Genomic DNA, 13,812 nt, shown 5'->3' with positions numbered 1-13,812 from the left:
CATAAAAGAAAAGGATGTAGGTTAGCCACAGCTCTTAAAGTGCAGATATGTGGAAATGTGATTTCATCCTGTTTCTTCTAGAAGAAATGGTAGTGAAGCTGAAATGTTTGGGACTGGTCAGATCTATGATGAATTTTTGGAAAAAGCTTTACTCTGATTTACTCTGTGTTTAATTCTTTTGGGGTCAGAACAATTTACAAATGAAATAATAGATCTGAGGAGATTTTCTTCTTGTGGTGAAACGTTGATCTGTGTATCCAGACATTGTGAAAGGTTGTCATCTGAAATTCCAAGCTCCTGGGAAGAATTAATCTGAGTCCTAACATTTCAGTGTACGTTACAGAATCATCATATGTTCTGTAGGGAATCATTTGTGAGAGAAGACATGGGTCCTTCCTATGCACAGGCTTAAGGTGAAAGCATCAGAACCAGTAGAAATGGCTAAGGAGGTAGACAGAGATTGATCTGTCTCCTTTACCAGATGTAGATATATCCTCTAACCTACACTGTTATGCTCCATTGTTCATTTTGGCAAGGAAGGGATGGCCAAGCCCTGCAGACTTCATTTCTGCATTATCAGGAAAACATCAAAACATGAAACCAATAACATTCACTGTACCTATTTTTGTAAAATAAAATCATTATTTGCAATACGGATAGCAATTTATGGGATCCGTATGAACTGTACTTAGTTTGAAAAACAAATTAAAACTTGTTGACTACAATCAGGTGTAGGAAGTGCGAGATCTGGAAAGATTTATGAGCTACTAAGCCAAAGCATCCTTTTTCAAATTCGCTATTCATTCATTCTTCTATGGCTGATTCATGTTTGAACTAATTTTGCTCGAAGCCATGACAAAGATCTGATGTTAACTTATTACTTACAGAGAAGTAGAGTAGGTTTCAGTTAATTTATAATTAATCTTGATGGAAATAGAAAAATAATTGAACGATGTCATAAGATGACTGTCTTTTAAAGTGCAGCTTTAGTTTAGACTGATCAAAATAAGATCAGTCTAAGATAAGCTAGTGGTCATGGCGTACACGATCACTACTGTATCATGTATTTAAGTGGGCCCTCTTTGAAGTATCAGCGTGCCCTGGAATGCCAGCACTTCAAAGAATGCTGCTTCCAAAAAAGCTGCAGCTGTGGTTAGCCACCAAGGGGTTAATAAAGATCAAAGAGGAGCAGACGTAAATTCACACATAAACAGAGATGTTTTTAAACTGGAAGTTAAAAACACCATCATCTAGGACAGCAGATCCTTAAAGGTGGGCTTGTCTTTACCATGACATGAAGCTTTATAATGTGTAAAGGAGGTCTGAAACATTTAGTGTTGACATTTGTTTCTGGAGTGCATTTTACATGAGAGATTCAAAGCTTGTCAATGCAGAAAAGAGTCTGTGATATCTGGAATTAGCATTACTCTCTTCTTTTGTTTTGCATGCTAGTTAGATGGGAATGCATTTTTGGTATGACTTAAAGCACGGAGGTACGGAGGCCTGGGAGGGGTATTGGGTCTGCAGTGTCTAATGTGTGGTTGAGACAGAGATAATATCCTGGCTATTTGCTGTATTAAAACCCGCAAACAGCATTTCCACCAGTTTTTTAAATGCAGACCTAGGAATTACAGATCTGTGCAGTTTGTACTGTATTGTTTACATGGGGAAATAGCATGAAATACCTGGTAAGACATGCTTCCCTTACTGACATCTCTGTTTTTTCCCTCTTCGCTGGAAGCACATGAGATTTAAACTGTACTAAGGTCCCTTATAACGGTACAGAGGTCCACAGAGTAACAGTTCTGTGCTAAGTCTATGCAGACACTGCCTTGAGTTCACACCTGGCTTTCCACATCTGCTACTTGGGAAAGATGTGAAAAAGAATGGTATTGCTTTCTCTTCTGAAGCATTAGGGGAAAAACCCACAGTTTTTGATAACAGTGAAATACAGATAAAGGGAAAATTCCTTTTAGAAAAAAAAAAAAATCCTTTATAGACAAAGTCAAATGTTTTCTTGCAGAAGTGCTAGAAGAAGCAAGTAAACTATGATAATTTAATAGGTTATATTAATATTCTGCACAATTGATACTATGCCAAAGAAGTTTTACTTGGTAACTTTGGGCCTTTGTTATGACCGGTTGCTGTTACTACAGCAGTGAGTGTGGCAGAGATTAAGAGCCCGCCCATGCGTGATATTTTTTGCTTAAGGGTTCCCAATTATTTCCATTTGCAGAAGCCCATTTTCTGAAACTATGGAATATGAATGTCTATGTGGGAGGAAAATGAAGATACTAAGAGAAGGCGCAGACTCTGATGATGTTGGAGTAAGAGTACATGATATGTCTTTTTTGATATCAAAAGTTCTCCATTATCCTTTTCTTCCTTCCTTCCCCTCACCAGCACCTTTTTTTCCCCTCATTTTTAGTTACGTAGTTGCTGGTCAGGCTGTAGTGTGAACAGGTTTCTGATATAAAACAATAAAACATTCAGCCTTAATAAGCTGAGATGGTTACTGTGGTCCAGGTTACAGTGGAGCCCTGTGAATGCTTACATGAATGCAGCTGAGAGGGAGGGAAAGTAGATCTTCTTTAACTGGTTTTGCCATTGAAGGTAATACAGGTGATGTAGGTAGCATTTCCAAAGATCTCAAGGCACTTCTCAGGAGTTAATCAATCTTTAATGTTCTGATGTAGATACATTATCAGTGAAGTGCTGTGAAATTCATGCTTTGAGATAGCTTAGCTGGCCAAATAATATTTTAGTGGCAACTGACTTAATACTAACCAAACCTTTTCCTGAGTGCTTTGCTAATGCAGACAAAGTTGTGAATCAGATTAAGAACATCATTTACTGGAAAACAGTCGTTTTCCTGCTGCATTGGTGCTTTAATTTGCTTTACCTTGTAGCAGCACAAATACTTGTTCATGAGATCTCCAGGTGAGATGCTGAACTTGGTGCTGCTGCTGAGAACTTGCCTGTCAAGCTACATCTCCAGTGCAATGCTTTACATTAAGCTTGATGTTCTGTGTTCTGCAATATGCCAGGTATTTAGGGCATGTTACAAATATTAATAGTTTATACATAACATTCTTTAGATTGGTACTTATAAACATGTAGCTAGACATTAATGTGCTGTGGTGTAACTTGTTTGTGTTAGATCATGGTTTGTGAAAGCTTATTGCAAAAATAATGAAGGGTTTCGGAAGATGTTTTACTTGTTTGCTGAAATCACATTTTATTAAGTCAGTGAAAGATACATTGCACTGTGTTTTTAAATGCAGAATACAAGAGATTTTAGTTAATATTCTAGACATGCATCTCCATGAAAATACAATGGATTTCAGTTTGCAAAATAAAGCAGGCACATTGCACTGGTGATGCCCTACAGCCTGCTAGCAGTATTCCTTCAAGATTTCTGTGTTGTTTTCTAGAACTTGATCACTTATTTTTGGATTGACAATCAAATGTGAATGCTTCTGGTTTTTGTTTGTTTGTTTTTGTTTTGTTTTTGAGAAAAACATTTACATATCTTGCAGCAGATGTCTGGCTTGAGTTCTTGAAGCATTTCACAAGGAAGCTCAAGCTACCTAGATATAGAACAAAAAGTGTTACTGACCAGAATTAAAAGAACGCAAGATATTTTTTCTTAAAAATGGGGCATTTCTGTTTCCTATTCTTATTTAATTTAGAAGTTAAAGTGAGTTAAAGTTAAAGTTAGAGTTAAAGTTAAAATGAGAATTTTTGGTAGGTTTGTGTTTGGTAATGGGGGAAATTGAAGAGCCTTCTTTGATTCAGATTTTCTGCCAAATTTATACTGTTACTACTGATGAATAAGTAGTGTTGCCACTCTGTGTTTGGTTGTCTATGAAAGTAATTTAGCCCAGGACCCTGTGTTCAAGTGTGTTTATACCTTTGAAATTGGCATTACTGACTGATTGCCTTGTGATGGCCTTAGTAGAGAGCTGGGGGATTGATTAGGTTTGGAGGTTGATTTACCTGCTTAACTCTACAGTTAGAGTTCCAATGAGGAGTGTCTTATCTGGAAATTTATCTTAGTATCTTCGTAGGATTTAGGACATGTGAATAGGGTATTACATCTATTGCATGAATAAGCTATGTTCTCTTTCTGTGGCATGGTAACAGACTTGGTTCTGGATGCATCTGTGAAATAAGTTCTAGCAGTACAAAATTCACATTGGCTAATGATTCATATCTCTATTTAATGTAAGTAATTGCTGTACACCAGAGCAAGAACTGTTTCGCTTTAAAAAGATGACTGGCAGGCTGGCTGGAGTCTTCATAACAACATATTGTTTGTAGGGCACACACAATCTAGTTTCCATCTGCTTTTGAGTTTGTTGCAGTTGTCTCTCATGCAGGTTTTTTTCTTGCCTTTAACAGTGAATAGCCTTCTAGACAGAACAAATCATTTGGTTCTCTAGCCATCCTCTGTCTCTGCAGATGATTTCTGTAATGTTGTGCTGCTTTCACCTTTCTCTCCTTTTCTTTGTTTCTTGTGCTACTTTTATTTATTTATTACTTCATTAATAAAAGGATCTGAATGGAAGCTTCCACGGTATGCTAAAATCCATTCTTGATCAGCCGTTGGCCCAAGACCTCTCAAACTAATACCTCAAGACCTCTCAAGCTAATGGATTTGTAGGTTTACTGTTTCCTTTTACTCACCCTGCAGAGTCTCTTTTCTATTCACGCTAGTGTGCTATTTATTTTCTGTGGACATAAAGATAGCAGAATATCTTGAAATATACAATGGGTAAGACATTACAAGAAGTAATTCTTCAGAAATTGCATGATCTCCTCATCATTCTGTGGTTGTACTCCTTAGATTCAATTTAAGCCTCTTAGAGGATATGAGAACCTAACGCTATAATAAAGCTAGTAGGTCAGTTGGTATGTTTTGTTTTGATTGGGTTAATCTTTGAAACTGATAGAGAAAATAAGTGTCCTGATACTCTTGTTCTTGGAATGAAAATACGTCAACATGTAAGCTTTTTCCCATTGACCACAGTGATGTGAGTTTTTCTTTTGAATTATATGCTCAAAATCCTGATATACAGGTTATATTGGTCATTGTATATTTCATCTCTATACAATTAAAACCATCTATGTACTTAAACATGAACTGAGAAGAAAGTTTTATCTCAAGTCTGGGTACATGGACCGGCAATTTGGAGAAGTGTTTGAAAAAGAAAGCAATGTCATGGTAATGCTACCTGAATAAAACGTTTAATATCAAAGTATTGCTTCTATTCATTCAATATTGTTACTAAGGAACCACCAATTACTGTGTATCATGTTAGTGGGGCCCCTGACAAATCCATGCAAATCATATGATTTATAATTCATAAATCCTCAGTCCCCTGAGAAATGTTGCTCTTGCACTTAAACTAATTGAGTACTTATGTTCATTGATCCAGTCCATATAGCACCTTTAGTCCATATGGCAACCTACTATAGGGCCAGAAGCTTCTGTTGTCAGAAAAACACAACACACACAAAAAACCAACACCCTTAGTCAACAGCACTATGCTGTTCTCAAAATCCAGTTCCTTGGTTCTTTGCTATGTGATGCTTCAGTCTTTCAGCCAGCAAACTGCAGCCAAGTCAGAGCAGTCATTACGTCTGTCTCCCCCTGGCTGTAGAGGTATATCGTCTGCATGAGACATCATTGATTATTGGGGATGGGGCTGTAGCAGTTAAATCTTACCTGTAAGCTGGTTGTTCTACAGTAGCTGTATCATTTACTGGATTATCTTGGTACTAATAAGCATTTGTCCCAGTAGTTGCTCTCAAGAGTGGCTCATTTTTAAGAATTAGACAATAGGTGTGTGTTTATGGCAGTACAATTGTTTGTTAGATATCTATCTGTGTGTAGAGAGTAGATTTTTTTCCCCTCATCATATAGTGGTTGCAAGTAGTTATAAATACCCAAATACACAAGCTAGTAGTTGATAATGTTACTGTTTGTGAATAGTCGCTGCACTGGTGGAGGACAAGGAGTCCTATGCAAATTTCATTCCCTGACTGGAAAATAAAAGTAGGGGACTAAAGATATATTATGTTTCAGGATAATATTTTGCCTGATCATAATTTCCTATTTTTCTAATAATTTTAGCATAGTTCTGCAATGTAGTATAATTTTAATTGCTGCCCAGTAGAATGACATCACTTAATTCTATCAAAACTGCAGAAAGATAGATGAATGACAAATTAATAATTTACCATCTTTGCATAATACTGTAGCACAGAATACCAGAAGGATTGATGGCAGAAGAGGTTAACAAATTTTAGCGGCTTCCATTAGCTTTTCATTGTCATATGTTTGTGGTGCTGACTGAAATAAGCTTTGTAGGAGATCTCAGTCTAGGGAACTAATTACTTGTGCCGATTGCCATACTGATGAATAGACCCTCATTGTATCATTCCCCTGAAGACGAGGAGCAGTCTGTGATTCACGACTGCATCCTGGCTGATATTTGATAATAATTTTAACAGATAAATGTAGGAAGGCAGAATGATGAAGTGCCTATCCAAGCTCTACGACTATCAAAGGCATGCACATAGCCAGCTGTGTTCTGCCTTTTTTCTGTAATCGCTAAAGGAGAATTTTAAGTTATTAATCGAGCTTTGAATAAACTCCTATCTTCCTGTTTGTTTGTTTGTTTGTTTTTTTTAATACTGCTTCATTTGGCTAAGTATACCAAAATCATTGGATTTTATAATAAAAGCATTCAAATTTAGGCACGATTATAACAAAGTGTGAATATATAATACTGGGGTATTTGTTTCAAATACTCGAGTATTTTTTCCTGAAATTAAGAAACCAGGAGGATGAATAATAGCACTGCCTTTTCCTTGATGTCAGAAAAGGGCATGGAAACTTAAAGCTAGATGCATAGACATTCTCCATTTTTATAGGGTATTTTTCAATCACAATTTTTAATATCTACAAATTGTGTTTAAGAGGAGGGCTATGCAAATTATTGTGGCTTTTGTTACTGTGTTTGAAACCTTGGGTTAGCTTAAATAAAACTCATCTCTGGCTTTAGACCTCAAAACAAAGATACAGATACCAAGTATTTTTAACTCTGGGATCTGTAAATTAGTCGTGGCTATTCATTTGTCATTGTGGACAGGTATACTTTTTATTAGCTATTGGACCAGAATGGAATATATGTACGTTGCAAGTTATTGTTTTAATACTAGTTATGTTAACAAACATAGCTTGTGTTTTATAGCATGGCTACATAGGTTTTCAGGCTATGAACCTATCATGACTATTCTACGTGTCAGGCACTTTCTGCTTGTTTATTTCACTATACCTGAAATTGTGATTTTTTTGGGGGGGTACGTTCTCTGGGCTAAAATACTGTTTTACAGTAGCATTCATTCATGATCATCTAACAGGATAGTAACTGGCACTTATATATGACCATATTAAAAAGATCTACGTATATTTGGAGCATACAATGGGAAATAATGAATTTGATATAACCTTTTCTAGATGTAATTTTTTAAAAGTATGCCTTCAATATAGCAATTATTACACATCATAACATGTAGTTTTTAATTAAATGTAAAAACACAACTACATAAAACAGGAATCCAATCTGATTTGCTTGAAAATAGATTGCTATTTCACTCTCCTGGAATGGTTTATTTAAAAACAGTAAATGGAAAAGAAATGCATTTTCTTGTGTTGTTCTAAGCCTCAGGGGCTAAATGTAATGAATATTTTAAGAGATTATTTTAATTAAATTCCTGCACATCTAAACAGAGTAATATTTTATTATCACATACATAACCATGTAACTGAGGTATTCATTAAAGTTAACACTTTCTGGACCAAGAATTCATGGTATGATTTACTGACCTTGTGCAAAAAGGCACAAATTAGGAAGAAAAATGAAGGGGGACAGACTTTGATTAATATAGGTAATGCTATACCATATTTATAATAGCCTTTTCCCTATTCTGGTTTATAAATGCAGTCACTGAGAAAGGTGCCCTGCTGAGGCTGAAATGAGGCTGAAATCGGAGCACATGCCACTAGAGTGTGGGGAAACTGATCACACTGTCAGCAATTCATTTCAAAATGATGTATTTAGTGCTCATTTCACCTTCCAAGAAAAAAGGGAAAGGAGTTCCTTAGACTGGAAGGTGATATTGTTATTTTCAAGGACATACCTAAGTAAAAGATTGCAGAAAGGGGGGAGGTTAAAAAAAAAAAAAAAAAAAAAAAAAGGAAAAAAAGGCAGCGCAAACAAGGAGAGCTTTATGCAGAAATTCAGTGCTACCATGCTGTTTGATAATTGCTAACATATGTGGCTCCTCTGTTTCATTGTAGTCGTCCTCGTGAGTTCTGGCGCCTTGACTACTGGGAAGATGACTTGCGGCGCCGGCGACGATTTGTGCGTAACCCCCTTGGATCGACACATCCTGAAGCGACACTAAAAGCAGCCGGAGAACATGGTCAGTGTAAAAACTGCTTCTTGCCAATAGCAGCAGGTTATAGTACCTGGCAGTGAAAATTAGACCTTCATTCCTACAAGGTGCTATAAAATTGTCGCAAATGCCAGAAGGCTTGTCATTGCATTTCAGGCATGCTCAGTACAAAGATAAACTGGCCATTGCTTATCATAAGCAACACTGGTATTTGGTAAGCCTCCTCATTACATCTTAGCTGAGATGGCACATTGTGCACACTTTGCATACAGTGATTACAAATATAGTTCTCAGTAAGTACAAGAAAAGGTGGATGTCATTTTACATTAAACCCTGGACACGTGTTCTTGTGGTAAATTACCTATTTATGCCTTAGTAACTTCAAAAGACAATAGTCCCTGTTCAGAAATCCACACCAATTATTTCAGTTAGCCTAAGCACATATCAGGCTATCCTTACAGATATATAAAAAGGAAAACAGTGCTTCTAGAGCAAAACTTTATTCAGACCTTTGCATGTGTTTAAGTCCTCAAGTATTTCTGTAAAAATTTGATATGGAAGAAATAGTAACAAATGCCAAAATGGAAGGGATTGTTCAAGCAATAAATGGTAATGATTTCTACCTGGTGATGTTAAAAACAGATCGCATTTTTAGCAGATTTTTTTTTCCTCCCCATTTTATTATCAGGGATCGCTCAGCTACATGCTGCTATGTCTGTTCTATTGGAATGTTTTTGCAAAACCAAGGAGATAATCAGTTTTAGAACTTGTAATAAACCAAAAGATAAAAAGCCAGAGCTAATGAACTTTGGGTTTTAGTCTAGAATTTTGTCTTTGTGATCTAATGAAGATATGTTGATAAGGTTGAAAAATCCATCTTTTATTTAAAAATAATTTGCTTGTAGTTAAAACTGAATACCCTTCCCCTTGAATGTATGTGTCACTGAATAGAATCATTTAAATTAGTTTTTTTCATATTTAGTCTGTGAATTATTCCATGCGTATAGATATGTACACACACAGTACATGGAGGCATGCGCTTTATGCTAATTTAAAATTATTAAGACTGTTGTACAAGCATAGAAGAACATCACTGTCGTAAAGTTAGTTTCCATCAGGCATCTTAACCTCTGGCACTCAGCCTTAAAGAGCCATTTCTGGAAGAAAATGTCTGCAATATGTCAGCTGATATAATGCCAAATGTGACATCAGTCCTTTAAAATAAATGACCATACAGAGAATAGTCAATAAAGTGATCTAAAAGTAACGTTCATAGAGACCTACATCTTTGACTATAGAAAGAGGAACAAGATGTAGAATTAATTAACCCACTTTTTGCTTTGGGGCTTGTTTTTGTTAATACTGTGTGTTGATTCTAAACCATGGACTTAAAGGACACAAGGTTTTTTTTTTTCTGTTCAATAATATCCTTGGATAAAGAAGAACTGCTCCCCTTTAAAACTGTGTAGTTTAAATTAAACAGGTCTTGACACAGTTTTACGTATTCTCTTCATATGTTCCTATTTAAAATTTATCAAAGCACTGAAAAATACTTCTCATTTTTACGGCAAAATATTTACAGCTTCTGTTTGTATTTGTCTAATCAATTTTTTTCAAAAGTAAATACACTCACAGAATTGTTCATCTTTCATAGTAACGTGATATTTTCATAAATCCATGCTATATTTCAAGGGCTATCACTCATATGCAGTTTGTAATTGACAGGAGTACAATTTTTGTTGATACAAAATAAGACTAAATAGAAGTAGCCCTATTTGATAACACGTAGCTGTTACCTAACCCCAGTAATTTAAATAGGGCTAATTTTTTTGTCAGTCCTTCTGTTTGGCATTTGACATCTGTAAGTGTTCTATTATACATGTATTTAATTTCTTGATGTTCTGTTCTGAATTTAATTGCATAGTGCCTTAGTTGTCTGTTGCCATTTTGTTTCTTTATCAAGTGAATATTGCATTGTACCTTAAATCATTATGCAATTCATGTGATTTCTGAAAGTAGAGAGAACAACCATCTGTCGGAGTGTAGGTAGGTGTGCAACTGTCTTGATCAAGGACTTCCCATTGGCGAGGTGTAAAATGACCAAGTACAAATTGCAGTCCAACCAGAAGCTATATTTAATTTATAGGAATACAAAGGTTTTTGTTTGTAAAAAGTATCAGAAGGTGCAGTTATCAGAAAGGTCAGCTTGAGCAGTCACTCTATATTTCTTTCTGAAGTGTGTTTATAAACTTTTAATATTAAGTGACGTCAGGTCAGAAAACCAATTGTTTTCAGGTTTTCGGAACTGGACTTTCAGGCCATGTTGCCAGGTTGTGGATATACTTAGAATTTGCAATAGATTTGTCTTGGTGTTTTATGATTTCTTATCAATAATTTATCATTAATTATTCTATTTCAATTAATTTTACATGTCTTAGAAGAAAAAACGTTTTTAAAATGATGAATAAAGGTTCCCCATTGCCTATTTAAGCTTTTCTCAAAACGAAACAGAACAAAACCAAAACCTGAAATTGGGCATATGGGATTTTGCCAAAAGGGAGACAGGGGAAAATAATGCATAAATAATGGGAAAGTACTATTGCGTGCTTGAGAGCATAGAATTTAGCACACTTTTCACTAGTAAGTGCACATTATCAGCTGCTTGGTGTCTTGCAAATGAAATCAGATGTATTCTCTGCCCCGGAGAGCTCACAGTCTGGAAAAGATCACAGTTTGCAACTGTGAAAAAGCTTTAGAAACAATCAGAAGCCTAGATATTGTTCAGTAAAACCTATAGAGAACAACAACAACAACAATCAGCTCTGTTGCAGCCTAGTTATGTGTCTTAGTAGCAAGAACCAATCTTTTCCAGGGATTGATTTGATTTGAAGGAGAGCCTCTGGTGCAGAGGTGGCAGAATAAATACCTGAAGACTAATGTTCTCTGTTCAGACAATCAATACCAGCCCCATGACTATACTTCTGGCTACCTTCTAGTTAAAAACAAATTTTTTAATTCTGACAATTTAATTGCCATTCCCAAGTTCACATTAACTTGCTTGGGAAAAAAAAGCTCTGGGTAATTTTTCAAAGAAAAAAAAAAAAAAACACCTTCCAAAATGGCTATTTATAAACGTCAGGCTAGTAATGTAGCATGGGGGAAGCAGAGGTGAAGATGCTGTGGGATGCAAAGAGTTAATTAATTTCTGTTTCCATTTTCCCCTCATTGTTTAGAAATGAAACCAAAGGGTTTATGAATTATGTAGATGTGAAAGTCAAATTTATGTTCCTGGAAAGTAATATCATGCAAAAATGAGTCCTTTAGTCCTGTTGGGTTTTGTAGCTTGACTTCCGCCCCCCCCCCCCCCCCCCAAGAACACTATTTTGCAAGAGAATCTTTATCTGCTTGGAAATGCCATACCAAGCTTTTTAACAGGTGATCTGTCTGCTTGTTTATTTTCATTGACATTTATTAAAACCTGGGGGGAGGGGATTAAAACAGTCTTTAGTATTTCAGCTGAGGAGGAGTTCACAACATTGCCACTGAAAGTGTCTAGCAACCGATCCTATATAATATTGAACTTGACTTGACTGGCCAGTTTTTTTTGCCTCAACGCAGGGAACAGAAAAGAAGTCTTAAAAACAATATTTAAAAAATCTGATGTGAAAGTGTTTGTTTTTCCCAATGTTGCCTTAAAAAAAAAAAAAAAAAAAAGACATAAGGGAGGCTTCTGGGAGGCCCAACTAACAAAATGATAGTAAATTTTTCTTAGTGCATCCTTTCCCAGAATTGCTTTTTCTGATACGTTTATCAGACATTAAAAATATAAACAGCAATAGTAAGTAACCTTATGTATGGTCCTTTGGTCCTTTCTTATAGTTTATTTTTCAAACAGCTTTTAAAAATTACATTTTTTTTTTTCTTGCAAGTTATAGACAAACAATTTAAAACAATCTGTCATTCAGTGGATGCTGTAAGTGAAATCATTTTTACACCTGAATGTTCCGGAGGTTTGACTGGGATAAAGAAGGCTCTGTGCAGATGCAGAGATGTTTGCTAAAAGCTCCTTGGAGGAAGTGGGTCCTAGAGAGCAATTTGGGAAGGACTGCATGGAATTAGAATAATTAAATATAATAATGAAATTACTGTGCCAGAGGAACGCTCTGCTAGGAGACTGTTACACCCTGTGCAGAACATAGGCCATACCTTTTGGTCTTGATCTTGAAAAAGTGAATGTGAGTGACTGCTCAGATCTGCAGGGCTGGAGCCAGAAGCCTGACCATGCCAAAGGTAGGCAGGCCTGGCAGAGCACAGCTTGTGTTACAGGTGACAGCAGGATCTGGGACCTGGCAGATGAAATCGAGTGCGGGACACCCCTGCACGTACATGGCAACAGAGTCTGGCACTTGCTGCCGTGCTCTGTCGTATGCATCTCTAGTAGGTAAATGCAGAAAGAGAACTAGACTGTGGCCTACGTAAGTGCGTGTAATACACAGAATAGGTGAACCCACAGGGAGTGTATGCCATTTCTACACAGATACTCACAGTGCCTGTGCCTGTTTGCTGTAGGTGCAGTGCTTTATTCAGCTCCGTACAGAAAAAGCAGGTTCTGGTTCAGGGTGATGTCTGATCGCCTTCCAGTAGCTGGTGCCTGCGCACGTACACTACACATTTGTGCGTATGGTGCATGTGTCAGGAAACGTGGGTAGCCAACATTGTGCGGAGAAATGACAAAAATGTAAACAATTTACAAAGATGGACTAAACTCATAATCTAAAATCTTCTCTTGAAAAAAGGCAGTTATGCAAGGTGTATGTTTTTGAATCGCTATAATATAGTTAGTTTGAGAAATAAATATCATCAGAATGAGGAAAGACGAGGCAGGAGGTGTGTATTTCTGTTACCCGATCGTCTCTGGCGAGGAAGTGGCCATATTGATTTTACTTTTTCTTCGTGATAGATGAGAAAAAAAGACTGCAGGACGTACTAGTAACTTGGACAAGTTATGCTAAATGTAAAAGTATTGAACTTTGATCTTGGCTTTCAGTTCAATCTTAAATGAGAATAGGTAGAAGGCTAGTTTGAAATAGTACCTTCAGTATGACATTATAATGAAGGAAGCAAAAATGACAGCTATGTACTATGCACATGGAGGTTTTTGAAACACCAAATAGTTTTCTAGCATTAAATAGGGGGGAAAAAAGGGAGAAGAAAAAAGGGCTGATTATCCTTTACTTTTTCCCTGGCATGGTTTTGTTCTATTTTACTTTTTTTGATCTTCAACAGAATGCTGCTGGGCCACTGAGCAACAGTGCATGTGGTGTGTATTAGTATACTGTTGGT

At 36.4% G+C, this 13,812-nt stretch overlaps 1 protein-coding gene across 3 annotated transcripts in view; it reads left to right on the top strand.

The window, feature by feature from the left end:
• Positions 1-13,812, top strand: part of LRBA (LPS responsive beige-like anchor protein) — a 391,035-nt gene that overhangs the window by 193,644 nt on the left and 183,579 nt on the right. For all 3 annotated transcript variants that reach the window (XM_068680931.1, XM_068680932.1, XM_068680930.1), the window contains exon 38: positions 8,372-8,496. In XM_068680931.1, coding sequence (XP_068537032.1) covers positions 8,372-8,496 — 125 coding nt within the window. The remainder of the gene's footprint in view (positions 1-8,371; positions 8,497-13,812) is intronic.

This window comes from Anas acuta, chromosome 4 (assembly GCF_963932015.1).
Source record: "Anas acuta chromosome 4, bAnaAcu1.1, whole genome shotgun sequence".
In the NCBI taxonomy this organism is placed as follows: Eukaryota; Metazoa; Chordata; class Aves; order Anseriformes; family Anatidae; genus Anas; species Anas acuta.
The sequence above is the reverse complement of the archived record's forward strand: the minus strand, read 5'-3'. Positions and strand labels throughout refer to the sequence as shown.